The sequence below is a fragment of the Sceloporus undulatus genome, chromosome 1, assembly GCF_019175285.1.
Source record: "Sceloporus undulatus isolate JIND9_A2432 ecotype Alabama chromosome 1, SceUnd_v1.1, whole genome shotgun sequence".
Taxonomy (NCBI): Eukaryota; Metazoa; Chordata; class Lepidosauria; order Squamata; family Phrynosomatidae; genus Sceloporus; species Sceloporus undulatus.
The window spans coordinates 73179012-73200471 of NC_056522.1; the positions used below are offsets into that span (position 1 = coordinate 73179012).

Sequence of the window (21460 nt, forward strand, 5' to 3'; positions counted from 1 at the left end):
TTATTATTATTATTATTATTATTATTATTATTATTATTATTATTATTATTAATCCAAAATCCAAAACACCTCTGGCCCAAAGCATTTTGGGCTCAACCTCTACAAAGTTGCACTCATGAAACTCTACTTTCACAACTGTAAATTGAACATGACTGTTGTGATATGGACAAAAATGTACAACTGCAGTATAAGTGAAATTAAGTTTGTGCCTGGTAACTCTATGCTTCATTTTATTCATTGACACATAGAAGCAGCAAAAACATAAATGCAAACAATGTACTTTAATTAATATTTTAAAAAATATTCATTTGATGCGAAGAAACATGACCAGGACAGGGCCACTCATTTGCACTTTTCTGGAAACTCTCATGCACACACTAGTGGGAGGCTTTGTGTATCTGAGGCCTGAAACAGACAGGCTCAAAAGTGTGGCTTTCAGCTGCTTCGTGGGCATGTTGTGCATATGATACATGCCTCTGATGTAGCCATAAACCTCTCTGAGGCCACCTAAAGTGGCCCAAAGTTGCCAGAAAAGTAGTGGCAAAAAGTGTCTCCTTGTAGGTGACCCGTTCAGGACCACAGCAGCTGCTGGCTTTGGGACCATGGCATCCAGTCTGAGGTCCTGGGCTGATCGGGGGTTGATCACTGGAGAAGTCAGAGGCTGCTCCAAGCTGCCCATCTGTCTGACCCTCCTGATGTATCTGAGTATATCTAGAATTGTCTCACAGTATGCAAGAGGGTTGTGGCCAAACCCTATCCATACATTGTGAAACAAGTTAGAAGTACTAGAGCACAAAGTTTTCATCTTTATAAACTTCAGAGTGCAAACCTCCTAACAGAAAAAACTGTTCAACTCTGAATAGAACAAACTGCCTTAGGAGAATGATGATTTTCCTTTGCTAAAGTGTTTAAACAGGTGTCCTAATATGCTGTCACTCCATCTTCCATGTGAGAGTCAATGTGGTGTTGTGATTTGAATGCTGGACTAGGACAATGGGAGACCAGGCTTTGAATCCCTGGTTTGCTATGGAAACCTACTGGGTGACCTTGGGCATGTCACACTCTCTTAGCCTCAGAGGAAGGAAAGGGCAACACTCCCCTCTGAACAAAGAAAGCCCATGATAAGTTTGCCTTAGGGTTGCTATATTTCAAGAATGACTTGAAGATACACAACAACAGCCATCTGCTGACTTGTACTGTGCAGAAAGTTAAATTATATAACTTCCAAAACTCTTCCAACGCATAGATTCTGAGATTCTACCACTAAAACTAAGAAGACCCATTAATTAACCAGCTGATTTGTCTCTCTTGTAGTACAGTAATACATGGCACACACACACACACACACACACACACACACTTATCCTCCTTTGGAGAAAGTTGTGAATGTGAAATTAAACAATTTTATGTTTTGTTATTTTCCTCCTTGAACATAAATACATTAGGTGATGGCCGAGGTGATGTCTGCAAAGATGATTTTGACAATGACAAAGTCCCAGATATTTATGATGTGTGTCCTGAAAATGATGCCATTAGTGAAACTGACTTCAGAAAGTTCCAGATGGTCCCTCTGGACCCTAAAGGAACAGCTCAGATTGACCCAAATTGGGTGATTCGTCATCAAGGCAAAGAACTGGTACAGACTGCTAACTCAGATCCTGGCATAGCTGTAGGTGAGTATTGGAAGAATTCAAAAGGCAATAGCAATAACAAGTACATTTCTATACCGCTTATCAGTGCACTTAAGCAGTTTAATAATCTTGGTAGTCATTTTAGCAACCTTGGAAGGATGTAAGCCTGAGTTGAGCTTGAGTCCCTGGCTTGTATTGAACTCACAACCTTATGGTTTGTGAGTGAGTGGTTGCAGTACAGGCATTTATCATTATGCCACTAGGGCTCTATGAAAGCGTATAACCTGCAGTCCAGCTACAGTTCAGAGAACCATTTTAAATATTCAGAAGCTTTCCAGTAGTACTCTGGATTTTTGTTTTATTTGAATTGTACATCCCCTTGTCTTAAAAGGAAGTGTTTTTGAAACTTTACTGGGTTGTGTGTGATACTGGGAACTGTGGTTTAAGAATGCAAATTTAAAACCCCTTTGGATATTGGGAACTTATCTATTATCTGGAACACTTCTGGTGAAAACTGCTATTTAGAAAGAGTCTTTGAGCCAGATTGTACATTCACTTCAGTCCTTTCAAATGACTTATTTGAAAAGGCTAGAAAAACTTATCACTTCTGAAGAATGCCTTGGCAACTATACAGATACTGTGTAATAACAAATTTCTTCATATAAATAGCTTGATACCAAAGTTTTACCAAAATAGAAAGAGAAAAGAAAAAAGTAATGCATTCTTTACTTTTCACAAGGTGATTTATTTGATTTCCCCCCTATCTTTGGTAAATCTGAATATTTGTTATGCAAATAAAAATCCTTTTGATTCGTTATAAACTTTAACACTATTCTGGTGTTTGCCTGAATATATGGATGGCTGAAGGATAGTAGGAATGTGGTTGCATACATAATTGTTATCTCTTCCCACACATTCAGAAATCATCCATCACAGCCATAGAAATGAATTTTAAAAATATGATGGCCCTTGGGTTATTTCAGTACGTGTACGCACTGATAAATACAGTGGGCTGTTCCCTTATGCGGGGATCTGTTCCAGACGCCCTCGCATAAGGGAAATATTGCATGTGTTAGAGTCCCATTAAAACAATGGGGCTTGTGCCCACGGCGCGGTGCAACATGCACACCACGGGTGAATGCACCATTACGTCTTCAAGCGCACACCACTGTTTCTTCTGGCATAACTTTCAGTGTATGCTGAAAGCCACGTATAGCGCACCCGCATATGACGTGGGTGCACTGTATATCTAATATACATATTCACCAAATAGGTTCATTTTAAATCAAGTGATGGGAAGGACAATTAAAATTAAGAAACTTGTTTATTTATATGCTGCCCTTCTTCCAAAATGCAATCCAAGGCTGCTAAACACATGAAAGATAGGCCATACTGACTTGTTCATGGTGGAAGATAGGGAATGTGCCAAAACAGACAGATGCCTGAAATCAAATGAATACTTTAAGGGTCTTGACAGACCTTCCCTAAGGGGCAGCCTGTAGCCGCCCCTTTTAACATTGGATTAGGGCTGCAGCAACTACATGCCACGGCGCCAATCTCATATTTCCATGGCACAAAAAGGAGCTGCAAAAAGTGGATCCTTTTGGCACCCCAGAAAGGGTGCCATAGACACTGGTGCACAGCTTTTCCACACTCCTTTGGCACTGCATCATGTAGACGCAGCACCAAAGGAGCCCCGTGACACTGTGCAGCATGTGGTGTGGCGTGTGGCATTGTGCCAGCATGGGGCAGAATCAGGGCATGCATCATGTGGATACCACACCTTAATGGCCGGTCTGTACAGCCCCTTCAAAGCTAGATAGTGCACAAACATTTCTGTCCAAATTATTTGTAATTTCTATGACATCAACATCAAAATTCTCAGCAGAAAAATAACATTTTTTGTCCTGTTCCAGGTTATGATGAATTCAGTTCTGTTGACTTCAGTGGTACATTTTATGTCAATACGGACCGGGATGATGACTATGCTGGATTTGTCTTTGCTTACCAGTCCAGTAGTCGCTTCTATGTCCTGATGTGGAAACAAGTTACTCAGACATATTGGGAAGACAAACCCACCAGAGCTTATGGTTACTCAGGGGTATCACTTAAAGTAGTGAACTCCACAACTGGCACTGGTGAACATTTGAGAAATGCTCTTTGGCATACTGGAAATACACCTGGACAGGTAAGAGGTGTTGTATAATTTCCATTCAGCAATATCCTGTCTTTATTAAGAACAAAAGATCTCTGCTGTATCAGACCAAAAGTTTATCAAGTCCAATATTCTGTTTACACATTGGCCAACCAGTGGCATAAGGAAACCAAATGACATACAAATAGCGCTGTATCCCTGTACTGAGCCTTCTCACACAGTACTTTATCAGACGAGGGAAAATTGGAAGGTTAAAGTGGAGACAATGCAAGGTCATCCATGACTTAGGGACAACTTCACAGCTGATTATCACATGGCCCTGCACGCAATCAGGACAGAATCTAGGGAGAAAGTGAGGAGAATCAAGAAATGAGCAAATTTGCAAAACAACCGTATTTACATGTCCAGTTTGCTTGCGAATTCATTCCCTTTGTGTAAAGCCAGCTGGGTGGAAAGCAAGCCTCCGGATGGCTCCTGTTCCCAGATTTCCCAGCGTACCTTGCTTTCCCAGGGAGAGGCAGGCAGGCCTGATTCTTAAAGGGATACACAAGCACTTCCCTCGCCCCACTCCTCTCCTCCTCTTGGCTTCCTCTAATTAAGGACACAGCTGCTGGGGGAAAGGCAGAGGGAGAGGACATTTTGACATTTCTCCTGGACAGGAGGGAGAAATGGAGGACATGCCCTGGAAAAGGAGGGCAACTTGACACTTTATCCATTTTTGGAATGACAGCACATAGCTCCATGTATGAAAAAGTCCATAGAGTAGCTAACCCTCTTAACTGAGAAGGATCCCTGCATGCAATTCCAATTTTGTACATTCCTTGATTCTCTGACCTTCCATGCTAGTATTTGATTGGTAAATCATAGCAACAGAAGAGTGACTTCACCACATTACGAGAGTATAAAGATGATTATCAGCATATTTTAAACTACTGGATATACACAACTACAAGTTGAGAAATTTATGCCCAAAAATTGGCCCTAAAATCTGGGGTCAAATTATATAAGGGTCAATACAGTCACCATGGGTTGAGACTGAGTGGAGGACAGTTAACAACAACAACAACAACAACAAACAGTAATATTGCTCATAAAGCTCCTTTAAAAAGCAGTCCTGATACCCCACTCTCCGTGCCTCAATGAACTGTGAGGCACCAGTGTGAATGTGCATGAAGTGATTCTCTTCTCAGTCCTATCTCCAAACCTTCCCTCCTCCTCTTCGCACTTCCCCATTTCCCCTCCACTTTCAAGCTGATCTCCAAACCTTTCCTCCTCTTTGCATTTCTTCATTTCCCTCCGCTTTCAAACCAATCTCCAAACCTTTGCTTCTCATCCTCCTCCTCCTGTTTGCATTTCCCCATTTCCCCTCCACTTTCAAGCTGATCTCCAGACCTTTCCTCCTCTTTGCATTTCACCATTTCCCCTCCACTTTCAAGCTAATCTCCAAACCTTTGCTTCTCATCCTCCTCCTCTTTGCATTTCCTTTGAAAACCAAGTTTCTCTCCCCCCCCTCCACTTCTACTTTGAAGCCAATCTTAAAACCCATCTCCTAAATTCTACCCTTGACTTATCCACAGGCCATATCAAAATCCATCATTTTGTCCCTAAAACCTTCCCTCGACTCATACATGAGTCTTATGCACTATATATGGTACTTTATGACTTCAAATCTACAGCAGTGATTCTCAATTTTTATCCTCCAAGTGTTTGGGACTTCAGCTTCCAGAAGCCCCAACTATCATGCCTTATGATCAGGGATTTGGGGAGTTATATCTCAAAACATCTGGAAGAGCAAATATTGAGAAACACTGATCCAAAAGAGAGAAGCCACAGGAACCTGATTTCTTCTAGTTGTAACAAGTCATTCACAAGGCTTCCCTCTGCCCCCCAAAAATGATTTTGTTTTTTGTTTTTTTTCTACCACAGGTCCGTACCTTGTGGCATGATCCCAAGAATATTGGTTGGAAAGATTACACTGCCTACAGGTGGCATTTGATCCACAGGCCTAAGACAGGATTAATAAAGTAAGACATTTCATATGGCATATGGCATTGCTTTCCCAGTCAATCACAAATAAGGCTTTACTTAGGAGTTTATCACATTGAGACTGATTTTTATTTATTTATTTAGGTATTTATATCCCACCCTTCAGCCCTAATGGCTCTCAGGGCGGCTTACAATTGTTATTTTTAATCAGACAGTTCCCTGCCCTCAGGCTTACAATCTAAAAGACACGAAACAAAAGGAGAAGGGAATGGTGGAGGGAAAGGGGATGAGGTCCAGTGGTTCTTCTCTCCCTCTGAGGCCAGGACCAAGGCAGATGGATTGGAGGGAGGGCTCTTCCTTTTTGATTTTGATGTTAAAGCGAGATTAAAGTGAATTTAAAGCATCCTGCAAATGAAGCAGAAATTGTGAGTAATTGCACAAATGATTATCACATGCAATTGCACAAATAAAGTGATAGTGAAAGTGCATTGCCAGTGAAATCCCAAAAGTAACAAAATGTGCATTAATGCTTCTTTGTGACCACTTTCATGGTGAGTTTTGTGCGACATTATGTAATTATGTATTTTTTCTGGGATATTCACTGGATAAACTCCCAATCTCCTTTGTGTGATAAACTCCTTAATAGTATGTAAGCAAATACTAGTTGTCATTTCATTCATGGCATCCTTTTTCTGTTTATTGACTAAAGATCTGGGTGGATTCTGAATAGTTTGCTATTGTTAAAACTTTGCATGCCATCAGATATATTCAATTTCCATTGAATAGGTCTCATAAACAAAGCCTATTATTCAATAAAAATAATACTTGGACAGGAGCTGTTTTTTTCTCCTTTCTTTCTTAAAAATTGGACTTTGGAGGGCGTAGGAGAAGAAATGAAAGAAGAAAGTAAAAAGATTCCTCAAGGGGAAACTAAATGTACAAAATATACAATTGTACAAATGAACTAAATGTGTCAGATGTATAATATCCTTCTCAGCATAGATCTACTGACAAGGCTGACATGAAAAGAGCAGAAAGTAGTATCTATAAAATTACTGATACCCACAACATAAAGAGCTGTGAATGCTAGACAGATTGGTTCATGTATGGACTCTGTATGGAGTAGACCCCGTGTTAGAACAGTGCTGGGAACCTGCAGCCTTCCTTGTATTGTTAAACTCCAGTTCCCATCTGTCCTAGCCAGTTTGGCCAATGATGGGAGTGATAGTTTATGAATATCTGGAACACCACAGGATCCAAGTCATATGTTTTAGAAATGTCTGGGTATTTCACATCTCAGTCCCTTCTTAAAAGGTCTTTCATTTTAGCTTGAACGATAACCTGTCACTTAAACATTGCATCTAATCTACATGGTATTATTTCTTCAGAGTTTTAGTATATGAAGGGAAGCAAGTTATGGCAGATTCTGGACCAATCTATGACAAGACCTATGCTGGTGGGAGGTTAGGTCTATTTGTCTTTTCACAAGAGATGGTATACTTTTCTGACCTCAAATATGAATGCAGAGGTAAGTAAAGATCTTCAACAATTTTGTGGTCCCAGTCATTTCAGCTTCATAAAACAATTAGAAGATTCCTTAAATTAAAATATGCTTAGCCAGCAAGATAGTTAGTGGATGCAATTTTGGGGCTGGTTTATAGATGTAGGTTTATTACTTGGTAATTACTGTATATACTTGTCAATAAATTGAAAAATTTATACAGTGGACCCTTGTTATATGCTGTGGTTTGGTTCCAAGAACTGTGTATGCTCAAGTCTCATTAAATATAATGACATACCAAAATGGTGTCCCTTATAAAAAATGAAAAATCAAGGTTTGATATTTAAAATTTATACTTTTTTTGAACATTTCAAACCATGTATGCTTGAATCTGTGTATAAAAAATCAGTGTATAAGAAGGGTCGACTGTACCAAAAATGGATCCAAAAATCCTGAGTAGATTTATATATGGTAATGTTGGCATAAAGTCCAACTAGAAGTATATTTTGCTCCTGGACCTCTATTTCTACTCCTATATAGTGCCCCTTTCCATCCTTAAACATTTCCTTTGCCTGAATTGTTGCTTTTACATATAATACCACTCCTTTTTTTTCTTTTTTGAGCTGCTGACATAAATTCTCTACCAAAATTTTTATTTCTTAAAAATCTTTCTTCTCCTTTTTAAATTGTTGTTTCCTGTAAACAAACAATTTCATTTTTAAACTTTTCTAAATAGCGGAAAATTTTACTTCTTTTCTGTGCAGAGTTTAATCCTTTGACATCTCAGGATATAACTTTCATTATTACTTAATATTTAGTTTCAGAGTCCAGAATTATCCTGCGGAAGGGATATTTCAAAGAGCCATGGTGGGAGGGAGCAGAGGTTGATTGGCACTTCCTTTTGTCTGGGGAGACAATCCTGTAAAAGAAATGTTACTCTCCCAAACTGCTGTCTTTGCCTTGCCAGTGAAAGAGTTACCTCTGCAACTGTGGAAACATCCGTGCTGCTCTCCCTCCCTCTGTTGCTCCATGAAAGCAAAAAAGAGCCTCTCCATCTGTCCCTTTGCCTCTCCGTTTGGGCTTTGTAGCATGAGGAGTCAGTATTAGGCTTTTCTTCCCCTTTAAAAACTTGAGCAGTGCTCTCTTCCCCCTTTTCCTGAGGTAGCCTCTCTTGCTAGGAGATTTCACTAGATCAACTGCTTCAAGAAAGGAGAGGGTTTTTAAAGGAGCAGGAACCTTAATACTCAAGCATAAGGAAAAGGAGACAGATTCCCCCCCCCCCCCAAACCACTTTGACATGGGTGAATACTGGGCAAAACTTGCACAGAATTCTTGCTTCTTTGTTATTCTTTCCAACTGACATTCCTGTTGTCAGCAAATCCTTTTTGTTGTTGTTGGGAAATGAATAATGATGAATATTCTATGCATATCTCCACCAGATCCCCAAGTGAACTGACTCCATTGTAAAGAAAACAGCTTAATGATGCATTAGGTGGTATGAAATTCTTTCTCTGGAGTTAGACTTGGAGTTTCTCACTGGTGTTTGAAAGCCATATCCTAGTTTTGTAGTCATAGCCATGCATGTAGTAAACAATGACTGAGTGAGAGTAATTTCTAACCTTTCCCTTAATTCCTATTGGTTAATAATGTAGGAAAGAGATGTTTGTTTTCAGCTGTTACAAATACTTTGAAGGAAGTAAACAAATTACCATTTTAAACCTACTTACTTCAAAGTAGTCTAAATTTTAGAAATTTATTATTTCAGATAACTTGGAATCTACAGTGACTGTGCTGGCTGGTCAGTTCTGGCAGCTGTAGTCCAAAAAGTAACTTTTCTAGACTTTGAGCAGGTTCCTCTGAAATCACTTTGTGAGATTAGTAGAACACATTTATAAAAAGTCCTGCTTAGGGATGGTACATTCAGTCAGAGGTCCAGGCAGACAACAATGTAAACAGATAATAATAATAATAATAATAATAATAATAATAATAATAATAATAATAAAATGTATTTATATCCCGTCCCTTTGAGGTCAATCGGGGCAGCTAACAGCAATAAAATACAATACATTATACATCAAAATTCCCTCCCCCCCTTAAAAGTTATTAAATCACTTATAATTAAAACCAACAAATTAAACAACTTTAACACAAACACATTACAACACAAAAACAAGACAAAACAAAACAAGTAAAACAAAACAAAACAATAAACTATGGTGGCATTTCCAGGGAGGATAAGAAGAGAGTTCCTGAGACTGGGTTTATCTATCCTGGAAAGGCCTGCCGGAAGAGATCAGTCTTGACAGCCTTTTTAAAGATGTCTAATTGACGGATCTCGTCTGGCAGGTCGTTCCATAATCTGGGGGCGACAACAGAAAAAGCCCTCTGGGAGGTAGCCGAAAGCCTAGATCTTTGAGGGGAGGATTATATGGGAGGATTATCTGCGGGGAGGATTATATGGGAGGAGGCGGTCCCTGACATAGTTTGGACCCAAGCCATTTAGGGCTTTAAAGGTGATAACCAACACCTTGTACTGGGCCTGGAAACTAATAGGCAGTCAGTGGAGGGACTTTAATACCAGAGTAATATGGTCCCTCCTAGATGTTCCTGACACTACTCTGGCCGCCATGTTCTGCACTAATTGCAGTTTCCGAATCAAGCACAAGGGTAGCCCCATATAGAGTGCATTACAGAAATCTAGACGTGAAGTTACTAGCGCGTGTACAACAGTCTCGAGATCCCTTACTTCCAGAAAAGGGTGCAGCTGGCGTATCAGCCAAAGCTGATAACAGGCGCTCCTGACCGTCACATTCACCTGATTTGTCATCAGGAGCGACGAGTCAAGGAGCACCCCCAGACTGCAAACACAGGCACTAGAGGAGAGTGTGACCCTGTCCAGGACTGGAGGTTGCAACCCAATTCTTGGTTTCGGGGCCGCTACCGTGAGCACCTCTGTCTTGTCCAGATTCAGTTTCAATCTGTTTTCCCTCATCCAGCCCATTACTGCTTGGAGACATTCACTGAGAGAGGAGATGCCATTAGAATTCGAGGCCGACGAACGAGACACGGAGAAATAGATCTGGGTGTCATCAGCGTACTGATAACACCCAGTTCCATAACTCCGAATAATCTCACCCAGCGGCTTCATATAGATGTTAAATAACATCGGGGACAGTATAGCACCCTGTGGAACCCCACAGGTGAGCTCCCTTTTACTGGAGCAGCTGTCCCCGAGCAGCACCCTCTGGGATCTGCCTGAGAGGAAGGACCGGAACTACTGCAATGCATTGCCTCCGATACCTAACCCCCTCAGGCGGTCCAAGAGGATGCCGTGATCTATCGTGTTGAAAGCCGCTGAGAGGTCTAGGAGCACCAACAGGGTCACACTACCCCTGTCGATGCTCAGACACAGATCATCAGTCAAGGCAACCATGGCAGATAAAGTAGCAAAGCAATTAGATTATGTACAATCAGTCAGATTCCACACAGTAATAAATATGACTTGCAGATTCACATTGTACATACTGCAACATGTATCTAATTCCCAAATGTGAGTTTTTATTGACTCTGTGTGTGTGTGTGTGTGTAATTGTCCCAAGTGTGCATTGCATACAGCCCAATTTTCCTTTGTCTTTATTGCAGATGCCTGAACAAAAGCTGCTGCATAACCAGCAAAGTACTGTAGATGCCATTCAACGTAGACACCTCTGTACATCCTGGTACTCCAAATTCCTCACTCTGTTTTCAACTTTCCCTCTGGCATGTTCCCCTGACCGTGTACCTCTTTTGCTGCCAGGAGGGAACCCTTCAATCTTACACCTAAGTGCCTTCTAAGACCTTGGACCAAAAGGGCCTAAATGTGACCATCAAATCCACCACTGAAGCAAAACCAGATTGCTGTGGAGAGTGAAAACTTAGCAAACATGTTTGTTCATTTGCTTAGACTTTTTTTTCTAATGACGTTTACAGTTACATTGTAAAAGTGTAATTACTTAATGTATTTATATAGATTATAGATATGGTGGGATGTGATGTAGCAGGGGAAGATTGATGTCAAGATGGATTGGGTTGGAAAGTAGTCAGAAGGCAGATCACTTCTGTAGCCCATATTGCTCATATCAGGGCTGGGCCTTGGTGATAACACAATCTGGGAGATAAATTTCAACCCAATTAAGAAGGAGTTAATATGAAATACTTTCTCCACTAAGAAGCCATGCAAAGTCCAGATTAAAAGATTAAAAGATGGTTTCATGCACTAATAATTTTTAGCACCTTTTAAGATGAACCTAGGGATGCACATCTTTGCTTCTTTTGTCTCACATTCAAGATGAAAACATTTCACAGGTCTTCTGTGTGTGAGATTGTAAGGGTTTTGAGTGATTTTTTCACATGGGAAGTTGGTGAAAATTTTGTGAAGGGTTTTATTTAACACAAAAACCTGTTTTGCACAAAGTATTGTTCTTTCGGCAACATACAATATTCTTTTTGCAAAATACTGTCATTTCACGTGGACAACAACCCTCCCCCAGCTTGTTTTTTTCACCCTCTGCAAGAGTGAAAAATACTGACATTTCTTTTCATAGGATGTCTCAGTGTATTAAACACCCTATCTTGTTGACAATGAGAACACTGTGACTAATCTACATCCCTAGATTAAATGTGTGCTAATTATTAAAAATAGTTGATTTTGTGTGTGTGTGTGCTAATAATCGGTACTAGCCCTTCAGCAGTTATAGTTAAGTTACAGCATAACAGTTTGTATACAAACTTAAAATGCTATACTTGTTTCTGTTCTACAAAAGTGAGCTTGGAATTATTTCTCATGGAGGTAACCTGTAAGAGAGTGCTCAGATTGACACAATCCATCATGCACTGTATGTGGACATCACTGAATCTATTCTCATGAGCAGGATTAGAGCCAAAACAGACAGCTTCATGCCAGCTTTGTGATGTGGAGTTTAGATGTACCACACCACTGAGTCACCTACAAGCTGTGGCGATTACACACTTTCTGGCTTCCGGGCAACTCGGGGTGTGGCATTTAGATGCCACTTGCCCCAAAGCCAGCAAAAAGTCAGCTCTAGAGACAAAGGGGTGGCTTTTTTCAAGCCCAAATAGGAATGGATTATTGCCATTCCTATTTGGGGTGGAAACTGGCTGGATTGGGGTTACACATCTGTTTGCCATGTCCCGATCCAGCCTTAAATGGGGCTGCTCCAAACCACCCCATTGAGGTTTCACCCCTTACTCATAATTCCAGGGCAGTGGAGTAATGTCAGTCATTAAAATTTATCAAATGTGTGTGAGTGTGTGTGTTTTTAATGTTTATGTCTCCAAAGGAATTATTCTAATAGCACTTAGTGGAAGTACTGTAGTTCAGGAGCAGAGTACATGCTTTTCATGTGAAAGATCCCAGATTGAATTTCCAGACATCTCCAGTTAACGTTAGGGATAGATTGTATGAAAAATTAGAGAACCACTGCCAGTCAGTGAAGATGAGTTGAGGAACATCCCCCCCCCTTGAGAAGTTGCTGGACTGTGACTGAGATGCTATATGGTTGATCTTACCATAAAAGTTCCATGTGTGCAACTCTGGCTCCCTGTCACCACTCCAAGGCACTTTGGTACTACCATACTCTGTACTGTGATGCCCCCCTCGATGGTCCATTCACTGCCAGCAGAGAGAGATTGGAGAAGCATATGTCTGTGTCCTCATAGCCAGATGCAGCCTGAGGACATCTTCCACTGAAGTATGCTGGTGTCCTCTGGAAGTCTCAGTGGATGATGTCCTCATTCTGTATTTAGCTGTGAGAACAGTTGCTTCTCCAATCCCCTACCAGCCATCTGTACCAGCAATGGAACAGCTTGGAGGGGTGTGTGCTATTGGTATACAGTGGTGAGTTGGGGGAGTTTGAATTGCTCCAGAGGGTGGAAGAGTATACTACCTTCCATAAAGACTAAAACCAGACATAAAGGTGGACTTGTGCCTGCATATGTCACTAACATGATGTCAGCCTGTTGCATCATATCTGGCCAGCACAGACAATGGTGAGAGATTCTGGGAGTGTCAGTCCAATCTGAAGAGCCATAAAATTGCTTAGCTTTGGTGTAGATAATATTCTAGATGAATCAATGGCCTCACTTAGTGTGTTCTGCTGCAGAGAAAACCAGCCTTACATGAAGCCAGGCTAGAATATTCTGCTTTGCATATTCTATAACTGTTCTTTTGACTTGAAATAGGACTGCTCTGAAGTAAATTTAAAAATGTTTTGTGTATATCAGAAACAACCGTAGATGTCCCTTTTATAAGAGAGGTTTCACTTGGCTTTCAATATAAATTGCCCTTCTGCCTCAGATATGCACTCAGCATTTCATTTTTTGTGACATGTGTGCTCTGTGGATATGTGAAAGAATGCCTGGTGCTTGGCACTGTGTTTTTCATACATCTTTCCCATCTAAAACATGACATGGGTGTTAAATTGGAAAGACAGAGCAGGAAGGCAGCACACTTGATCATCAGGTAAAGTTTAAAATCAGCCTGTAGAGAACTTAATTTGCACTAATAATAGAAGCAAGTATATGATGAACAGCAGTTTCTGAATATTGTGCCCTTGAAGCATCCATGTAAATAGTTCTGGGCCAGGTGAAGCAACATTATTCCAGCAAGCACTTCAATACCCCTGTACCTTCCTGATCTGGGTTTCTGTGACAAAACAATTATGACCAAAATCTGACAATATATTAGGGTTCCAATTACAAGGATATTAACAATCTATTTATTATTGTACTGTGCAGATGTCTTGTACAGTAATTTTTGAAGGCATACCACAGAACACATTAACAATGAAAGATGAAGCTGGCAACAGGATGCTTTTAAAAGTCAGACCAATAGATATGAATCCACTGTGCTATACATGTGATTTATATAAGTTACATTAATTTTGGAATGCTCTGAATCATTAAATAAACTAAGGGATCACTGAGACCTTGTAATTAGAACCTTGATATTTACCATTGACCTCAACATTTGAATCTTTTTTGTATGCCTGCTGTGTATAGGACTTTTAAAGAAAACTTGCTGGAAAAGGATCAACCTTTTATCATAACCACATACAATTATTCAGTTATACAATAGTATGTACATATTTAACACTTATTTTATACTTTTATTTTATATTGTTATCTTGAATGAGCTTTGCCCATGAGGTATATTTGTTGGTGTAGTTCATAGCTGAGTGTCATGCGACTTTCCAATTGCTGTTAGAGTGCACCTCCCAGAAGCCCTGGCCATCAGACTGAATTGTGGTGAGGGATGCTGCTGAGAGGTCCACTCTAACACTATTTGGAGGATTGCATGGTTCCCAACCTCAATGTCATGTTATTCATTGACGGGGTTTTGCAAGAGAAAAATATGGTTCATCTTGGTCTGGGTACACTCAGCTATACACATGGGTCTTTATTGAGAAAAGGGAATACATGCAGTAATAAGGTCGTGTGTGTATGATTTAGTAAGACCAATCTGCTGTTTAGTTTCAGGTGGGGGACAGAATCCATCTCCAGTAATTTTTATTTAGTTAATGTGTGCACAAAATGAGCTTTTGGATCAGGTTCAGGATTTACATACATAATTTCCTATCCAACTGGTGGTATACATTGTAGAAGTCCCTAGTACAAGTGAGATGATATACTTGATCCTGAGGTGGATATTCTCATTAAAATTAATTAGTGAACAGGAAAGCTTCCATCATTGGATTGAGGCAATCCTAGATTCAAAGCAGGAACAAATATTTTTTGCATTATTATTCCCACAATGCCCCCACCCTCACCCCATCATAGTCAGAGGGCTGGGACATTCTTGGAGCTGAAAATCTATCTTTTCTAAAACTTGCCCACCACCAAAATTAATGAGGCAAAGGATGTAGATGATTGCTCTTCTGTGCTAGTGTGCTAGTGTACATGGACACATTAGGTGGATTTGGGTAATCTCTCTTGCTTCATTTGAGGATGTAGTGAGCCAAAGGTTAGTTCCTCTGCTTTGAAACAAACATTTGAATTGATTTCAACATAATATACCATATAAAGGAAGCATTGTTTTTGACTAATTGCACATTTTCTTTAATTCTGTCATATTAACATAAACTAATATTAACATAAAATCCTTTAAACAAGGTTTTATCTGTTGTTTGCTGGGATGTTTTTGCATTTCATATTTTTAATGTTTTGAAATTATAGCCTGAAGTCGCAGAGAGAAATGGGGGAAGTTTCATTCATGTAATAATGTTTATGTATCCTTCAAATAAAAAGGAGACATCAGTGCTGGGACTAAGATGTTAATATTTAGATTGTACCATAATTGCCTATATACTATGTAAAGTATTTATGATTTCCTTTTTCTTGTGTGTTTTGTGTATGTGCTTGTGAGAAAAAAAAGGGAAGGGAAGGGGGTGTGTCTGTGCTTATGAGCAAGAGACCAACAAAACTTTAATTTTGTTTTGCCAAAGATTGTAAATAGCTATTTATTTGTTTGCCCGGATAGAATTTCACCAGTTAATATCCCTCATTTATTCAAATTCCCCTTTTGATACATTTAAGAATAGACAATAAACTGTAAAAAGGTTTTATGGAAAGTGTTCTCTTTATTTTTGCATACTTGATTTTTTAAAAAAGAAATATTGTTTTAAAAAAAGCCAAGATGCCCATCTTGTAGTTTTTTTCTATTATTGAAACCAAACGTCCTTTATGTAAATTTCTTAGGTAGCCAGTATTGGTAGGAATATAATTCAACTTGAGCCTTTTACAGATCACCAAAGCATGCATGAATGATTATACAACCATCCTTTAGTGCAGCTCCTCCTGATCATTTTGATAGATTGTGCTGTCCGTGCTGGACTGTAATTTTGTTTGTTCAAGTCATTTCTGACTTATAGTGACCCTAAGAAGAACCTGTCAAGGAGTTTTCTTGACATATTTTGCTTAGAGGAAGTTTTCCATTGCCTTCTTTTAGGCTGAGAGAATATGACTTGCTCAAGGTCACCCAGTGAATTTGCATGGCCGAGTGGGGATTCAAACCATGGTCTCCAGTGTCATAATCCAGCTCTTAAACCATTACATTAAGCTGGCTTTCATAAGTGTGTATATAGTAATATAAATTCAACTGCTCTTCCCTATTAGAGTAAACCCCCTGAATTAATTGTTGCAAAGTAAGAACAGTTATGAAAACTCCATTGATTCCATAGATCTGCTTAAGTAGAAAGTAGCAACTGGATCTAGACCCAAGAGATTGATTTTTCATACAAGATCAGTACCGGGCATGGTTTTCCTCACAGAACCTGTGTTGGCATTTTTTACAGATGCATGCATAGGCTTATTTCGATCCCTTCAGCAGCTTTTTCTGACCTGTTACTCTTACTGCAAACAAAAATAGTTATAAGAATCAGTTTATCTAGAGCCCACCAGTTAATGCCTCATTGATTTTTGATGACACACAGGAAAGCTTAGTCTTTGTCAGCTGCACTGATTTAATGGCGGGTTACAGACCGCCATTTAGTACGTAATGAATACGTACTAGGGTTAGGAAGGGGCGGTGCTTCTGCACCCCCCTAACCCTAGTACGTATTCTGTATGTACAATATGGCGGTGGCTGTTCCACACGGCGGCCGCCATATTTACGCATCGGACGCTGTGCGTCCGCACGTGTCGTGGCATCTATGACGTCGCGAGTCCGCCCCTGGTGCCTCGCGACGTCATAGAGGCGCCGCTTAAAGAAGCTCCATTTTGGAGCTTCTTTTTTGCTCCGTAATGGAGCCGTGCGGTTTGGCTGCAGCGGCTCCCTTACGGAACAAACAGCGGCGGCGGCAGATCGCCGCAAAGCAGTGGTTTATAACCCGCCAATGTGAAACTAGTTATCATTCTCTGATTTTGAACGTAATTCACAATTGCAGTTCATTTATTTCAGTTTATATCTCATATTTCTCACAGCACCAGATCCCAGGTGGCAAAACAACCATTTCACCATATTCCCACATGAAACAGAGTTGAGGGAGAATGGAGACTAATGTGACTGGCTGAGCCTCATTAACCATCAGTCCCTGCAAAGTGATATGGGAAAAGTCAGAAAATGGCCTTACATATAGCAACCCTTTTGTGCTATACAAAGAACTCTTTATTTTTTGATGGATGGGGACACTCAGTGCAGAAGGGGCTGCTGCATTTTTCTTTTATTGGTGTATTTTTAAATTGTATTGTAAAGTATTGGTACATTTATTCATTTCATTTATGTTTATGTGCATTCTTTTATTGTAATCCACCTTGAGTCTCCTCTCTGGGAGAAAAGCAGGGCATAAATAAAAGAAATAAACAAAATAGTATATTTATATGAGTGAGTAGGCAATAGAGTGGCTATTGGGTCTTTTTAAATTCATAAAATATATCATACAACCATGGACTCAGACCCCATTATTAGTTCCAACTAAAGCAAACCCATTAAATCAATTCAGCCTTGTAAGTCTTGACAGTGGTGGCCAGTGGCTTCCATGTCAATGGGGGAATAACTCTACTCTGGCTTTAGGTATCAACTTGAAAGGATAAATCCAGTTGCTGAGTTCTATCCCCCCCCCTTGCAAATAGGTTCAGTACCTAGGACAGCTCCTTTAAAAATTCAGGCTCTCACCCCAAGTGTGGCAGTCAGTGTTGACTTAGCAAATGCATAATGCTTTAGTGGGTCTGCTCTAATTGGAACTAACAACTGGGGGTTAAGCCTTAAGTTCCTAGCCCTCAGATGTTGGTAACTGGAACTGTTCAACAGGTTTAGAGGAATTCCTTGAGAAATGTGACATACAAATGTTAATGTGCAAATCCATGCAATTTCACAACTGAGATGACATATTTCCTGAAGTGTGTACTGAAGCTGCATTCTGAATTTCAAAATCCTATAAAAAAATGCATCCCTACCATTTTTCTGTCATGTATGCAATAAATTAATCATGCCTCTGACTTTCATGAACATCACTGTAAGTGACAAAATATCCAACTGAGAGATTCTGATCACAGCCAGAATATTTTTCAGTATAGGAACGTTTTTACTGTCTGGCCTATATTAAAATAGTTGTGCTTTTGTTTACATCTCTTTTCCTTTCACTTTGTCAAAGAAAGGGTTGTTTGGAGAAGTAATGGAAAATCACACTAACTTGCTGAAAGGCTGCCTTTTATTTAAATGAAGTCCATTTCTTCAGGCTTCCTTTGACTGAAAAGCTTTTCAGTGCCTAAAATACTTCTACCTACAGTGTTTTCTCATCCATAAACTTACTGCAGTTTTGCCTGCTCTGTGCATGAATAAGAGAGGAAGACTTCCAAAAGCACTATCTTGATGATCTGGAATTCAGTCATCTATCTAATAATCATATGGGCCTATTATAGCCTACTTTCAGTATTTTGCATGTAAGACAACCATTGGGGTCTCTACAGAATACACTGATATATATAGAGTACACACTCCCAAATGAGATCCAGCATGATGTTGCGTGTTGAGTGTTGGACTAGGACTTTAGGAGACAAGGGTTCAAATCCCCACTCTGCCATGGAAATCCACTGGGTGATTTTGGGTAAGGCACATTCTATCAGCCTCGGAAGAAAGCAGTGGCAAACCTCCTTTGAAAAAGTCTTGCCAGGAATCTCATGATAGGTTCACCTTAGGGTCATAAGGTGGAGATGATTGGAAGGCTCACCACCACCACAACAATATAGCCCAAATATCCACTGCATTTGTCAAGGTAGAGAGAGAAGTCATTGCAACCCTTTTCAGGAATTCATTCAAGGTATAATTAACATAATAGTGTAATGGAGTGGCAGTGAATATGGAAGTGAACATTAGGTTTCATCTTTGAAATATGCTTATTATAAAATACATTGAGAGCAGTTAATTCATACAGTAGTATGCGTGGAAACTTTCCCTAATGATTATTCTAATGAAGACAAATAGGAGGAGGATTAGGAAGTTGACGCTAAGCCATATTTAATTTTTTAATCCCTAGACTTATCCCTACAAGCAGCATAGTGTAGTGGTTTGAGCATGGGGCTGCAACTCTGGAGAACAGGCTCTGAATCTATGTTTGGCCGTGGTAATTCACTAGGTGACCTTGGTCAAGTTATTGTATTCCAACCTCAGAAGAAGGCAAAGGCAACCCTTTTGAACAAATCTTGCCAAGAAAACCTTATGATAGGTTTACCTTAGTGTCGCTATAGGATGGAAACCAAAGCGTACACCAACAACAGAATGATTACCCAAAAAGGGGGGAGGAGGGATGAGACAGGATGTACATCTAGCTCTCTACATCTTAATTAAATATTTTACTACTATTACCAAAATTAGCAAAAATTGGAAGATGATACACAACTAGGAATGTGCATACTTGAGAGCGGAAGTAAAATTGATATATAAAGCCTAAACAAACAGTAATAATGTTTCCTTTGACAAGATGATATAAAAAATAATAATTTTGGCAAGTAAGTCTGGGAAGCTAAAAACAGATTTTTGTCATGTGATTATTGCAAATTATTATCCCATTTTTCTGCTCTGTACTTTTTATTTTCCTCCAAAAATTAGCTACATAGTTTGATTTCCTCAACGATAATTCTAATAGGGATTTAAAATGTAAGCACAAGGAAAAAATTTCCCCCAAAGTACAGTATTGTAAGTACAGTACTGCAAAACTATTTCTTGGCATGCAAAACCTATTACTATTGGAAATGCTTGCCAAATTGGTTAATGTACAAATGTTTGGCCCATGTAATTTTGGATATAAAACAAGTATTAGTCATGATTACATACTCGGAGATTGTAGAGCAGTGATGTACATCATTTTTAATGGTTTTAAAGGTCATTTGGGACAACAAAATCACCTTCATGTAATTCTTGTTGTTAAAACATATGACAATTTGGGGGATATCAAGACATGATTACAGAAAAAAAAGGCCCTGTTAGAGAACCTTTGCCCTTTTGTTGGACATTATATAGACTGGAGTGTTGATCCCCCCCCAACCCCTGACTACATCTGCTTTCATTTCAGTGTGTGAAAATTTACAGTATAAACAAATGTGTACTGGAACAAGCCAAACTGGCATATGGAGTGCAAAGATGCTTGTCAAAGTACAGTTTCATTCTCAGACACAATGGTTTTGTTAAGTATATTACACAAAAATGGAGAGGCTGAACTGAAATTGATAACTTTTATTCTTCTCACAGCATGCAACAGCTCTTTTTTGTAATCCCAACCAGCCGTTCCTTTAATTATTATTCATTTGTAAAAATGAGGAGTGAGACTGCATGGTGAAGTGAAGATTGAAACTACATAGTGCTCAAAGCATGTGGTACAATCCTGTCCTGACGCTGGTAAAGAATGGATTAATTAGATCACAAAGGGATGTGCCTCTGACATCTATCCTGGCCCACCATCTGATTTTCTCTTTACTGGACTTGGAAAGAAAGGGGTAAGCATCACTTTGCAACACATTAGAATCTTGTTGTATGAGTTATGGGCACTGCTTTCTGGTTTTTGTGTTTGATTGATTTCAGCTCCTCCCACATAGTCTTTTTCTTTTCTTTTTGGCTTATAGATGAACAGTATGCATGCAAGTATGAAAGGGTTCCTTTTCCGTTGATTTTTCTATAGTATCTGAAATAATGATTGCACCATTTTTAAATCCTGCTGATCGATTCTTAAAATTTGCCGGACACCAGGGCCCATGCAGGCACACTACACAATTATAGTGCTATTATTCCACTTTAACTGCCCTAGTTTTGTTCCGTTGAGTCCTGGGATTTGTAAATTGAGGAAAGAGTATTTAGAACTCTCAGCCAGAGTCCTACAGTGTCTCATCAAACTACAAACCCCAGATTCCATAGGATGGAACCTTGGCATCCTGGCACTGGTGATCCCAAAGAAACAGGCAGTAGCAACAGCAGCAGTGGCACTGACTCCATGTTTCTTCCACTGCCATCACCACCACTGTTGCTACTGACCATCTTTTCAGAGCACTGGTGACCCCCAAAGAGATGGGCAGGAGCAGCAACAGTGGCACTGATTCCATGTTTCTGCTATTGCCATTACCTCAAGAAAGAGATCCTCACCTCACTTGCTGATGGTGACTGCAAGTAAGGTGAATGACTCCTTTCTGTTCCCACTGAGC

The 21460-nt window shown here is 39.7% G+C and overlaps 1 protein-coding gene across 2 annotated transcripts in view; it reads left to right on the forward strand.

Annotated features, from left to right (window-relative positions):
- The window catches only part of THBS2 (thrombospondin 2), a 67972-nt gene extending 55757 nt beyond the window's left edge, over positions 1–12215 (forward strand). For both annotated transcript variants that reach the window (XM_042446137.1, XM_042446136.1), the window contains exons 18-22: positions 1446–1673; positions 3548–3819; positions 5713–5810; positions 7161–7300; positions 10919–12215. In XM_042446137.1, the coding sequence (XP_042302071.1) occupies positions 1446–1673; positions 3548–3819; positions 5713–5810; positions 7161–7300; positions 10919–10926 (746 nt within the window). In that variant the 3' untranslated portion in view covers positions 10927–12215. The remainder of the gene's footprint in view (positions 1–1445; positions 1674–3547; positions 3820–5712; positions 5811–7160; positions 7301–10918) is intronic.
- The last annotated feature ends 9245 nt before the right edge of the window (positions 12216–21460 follow it).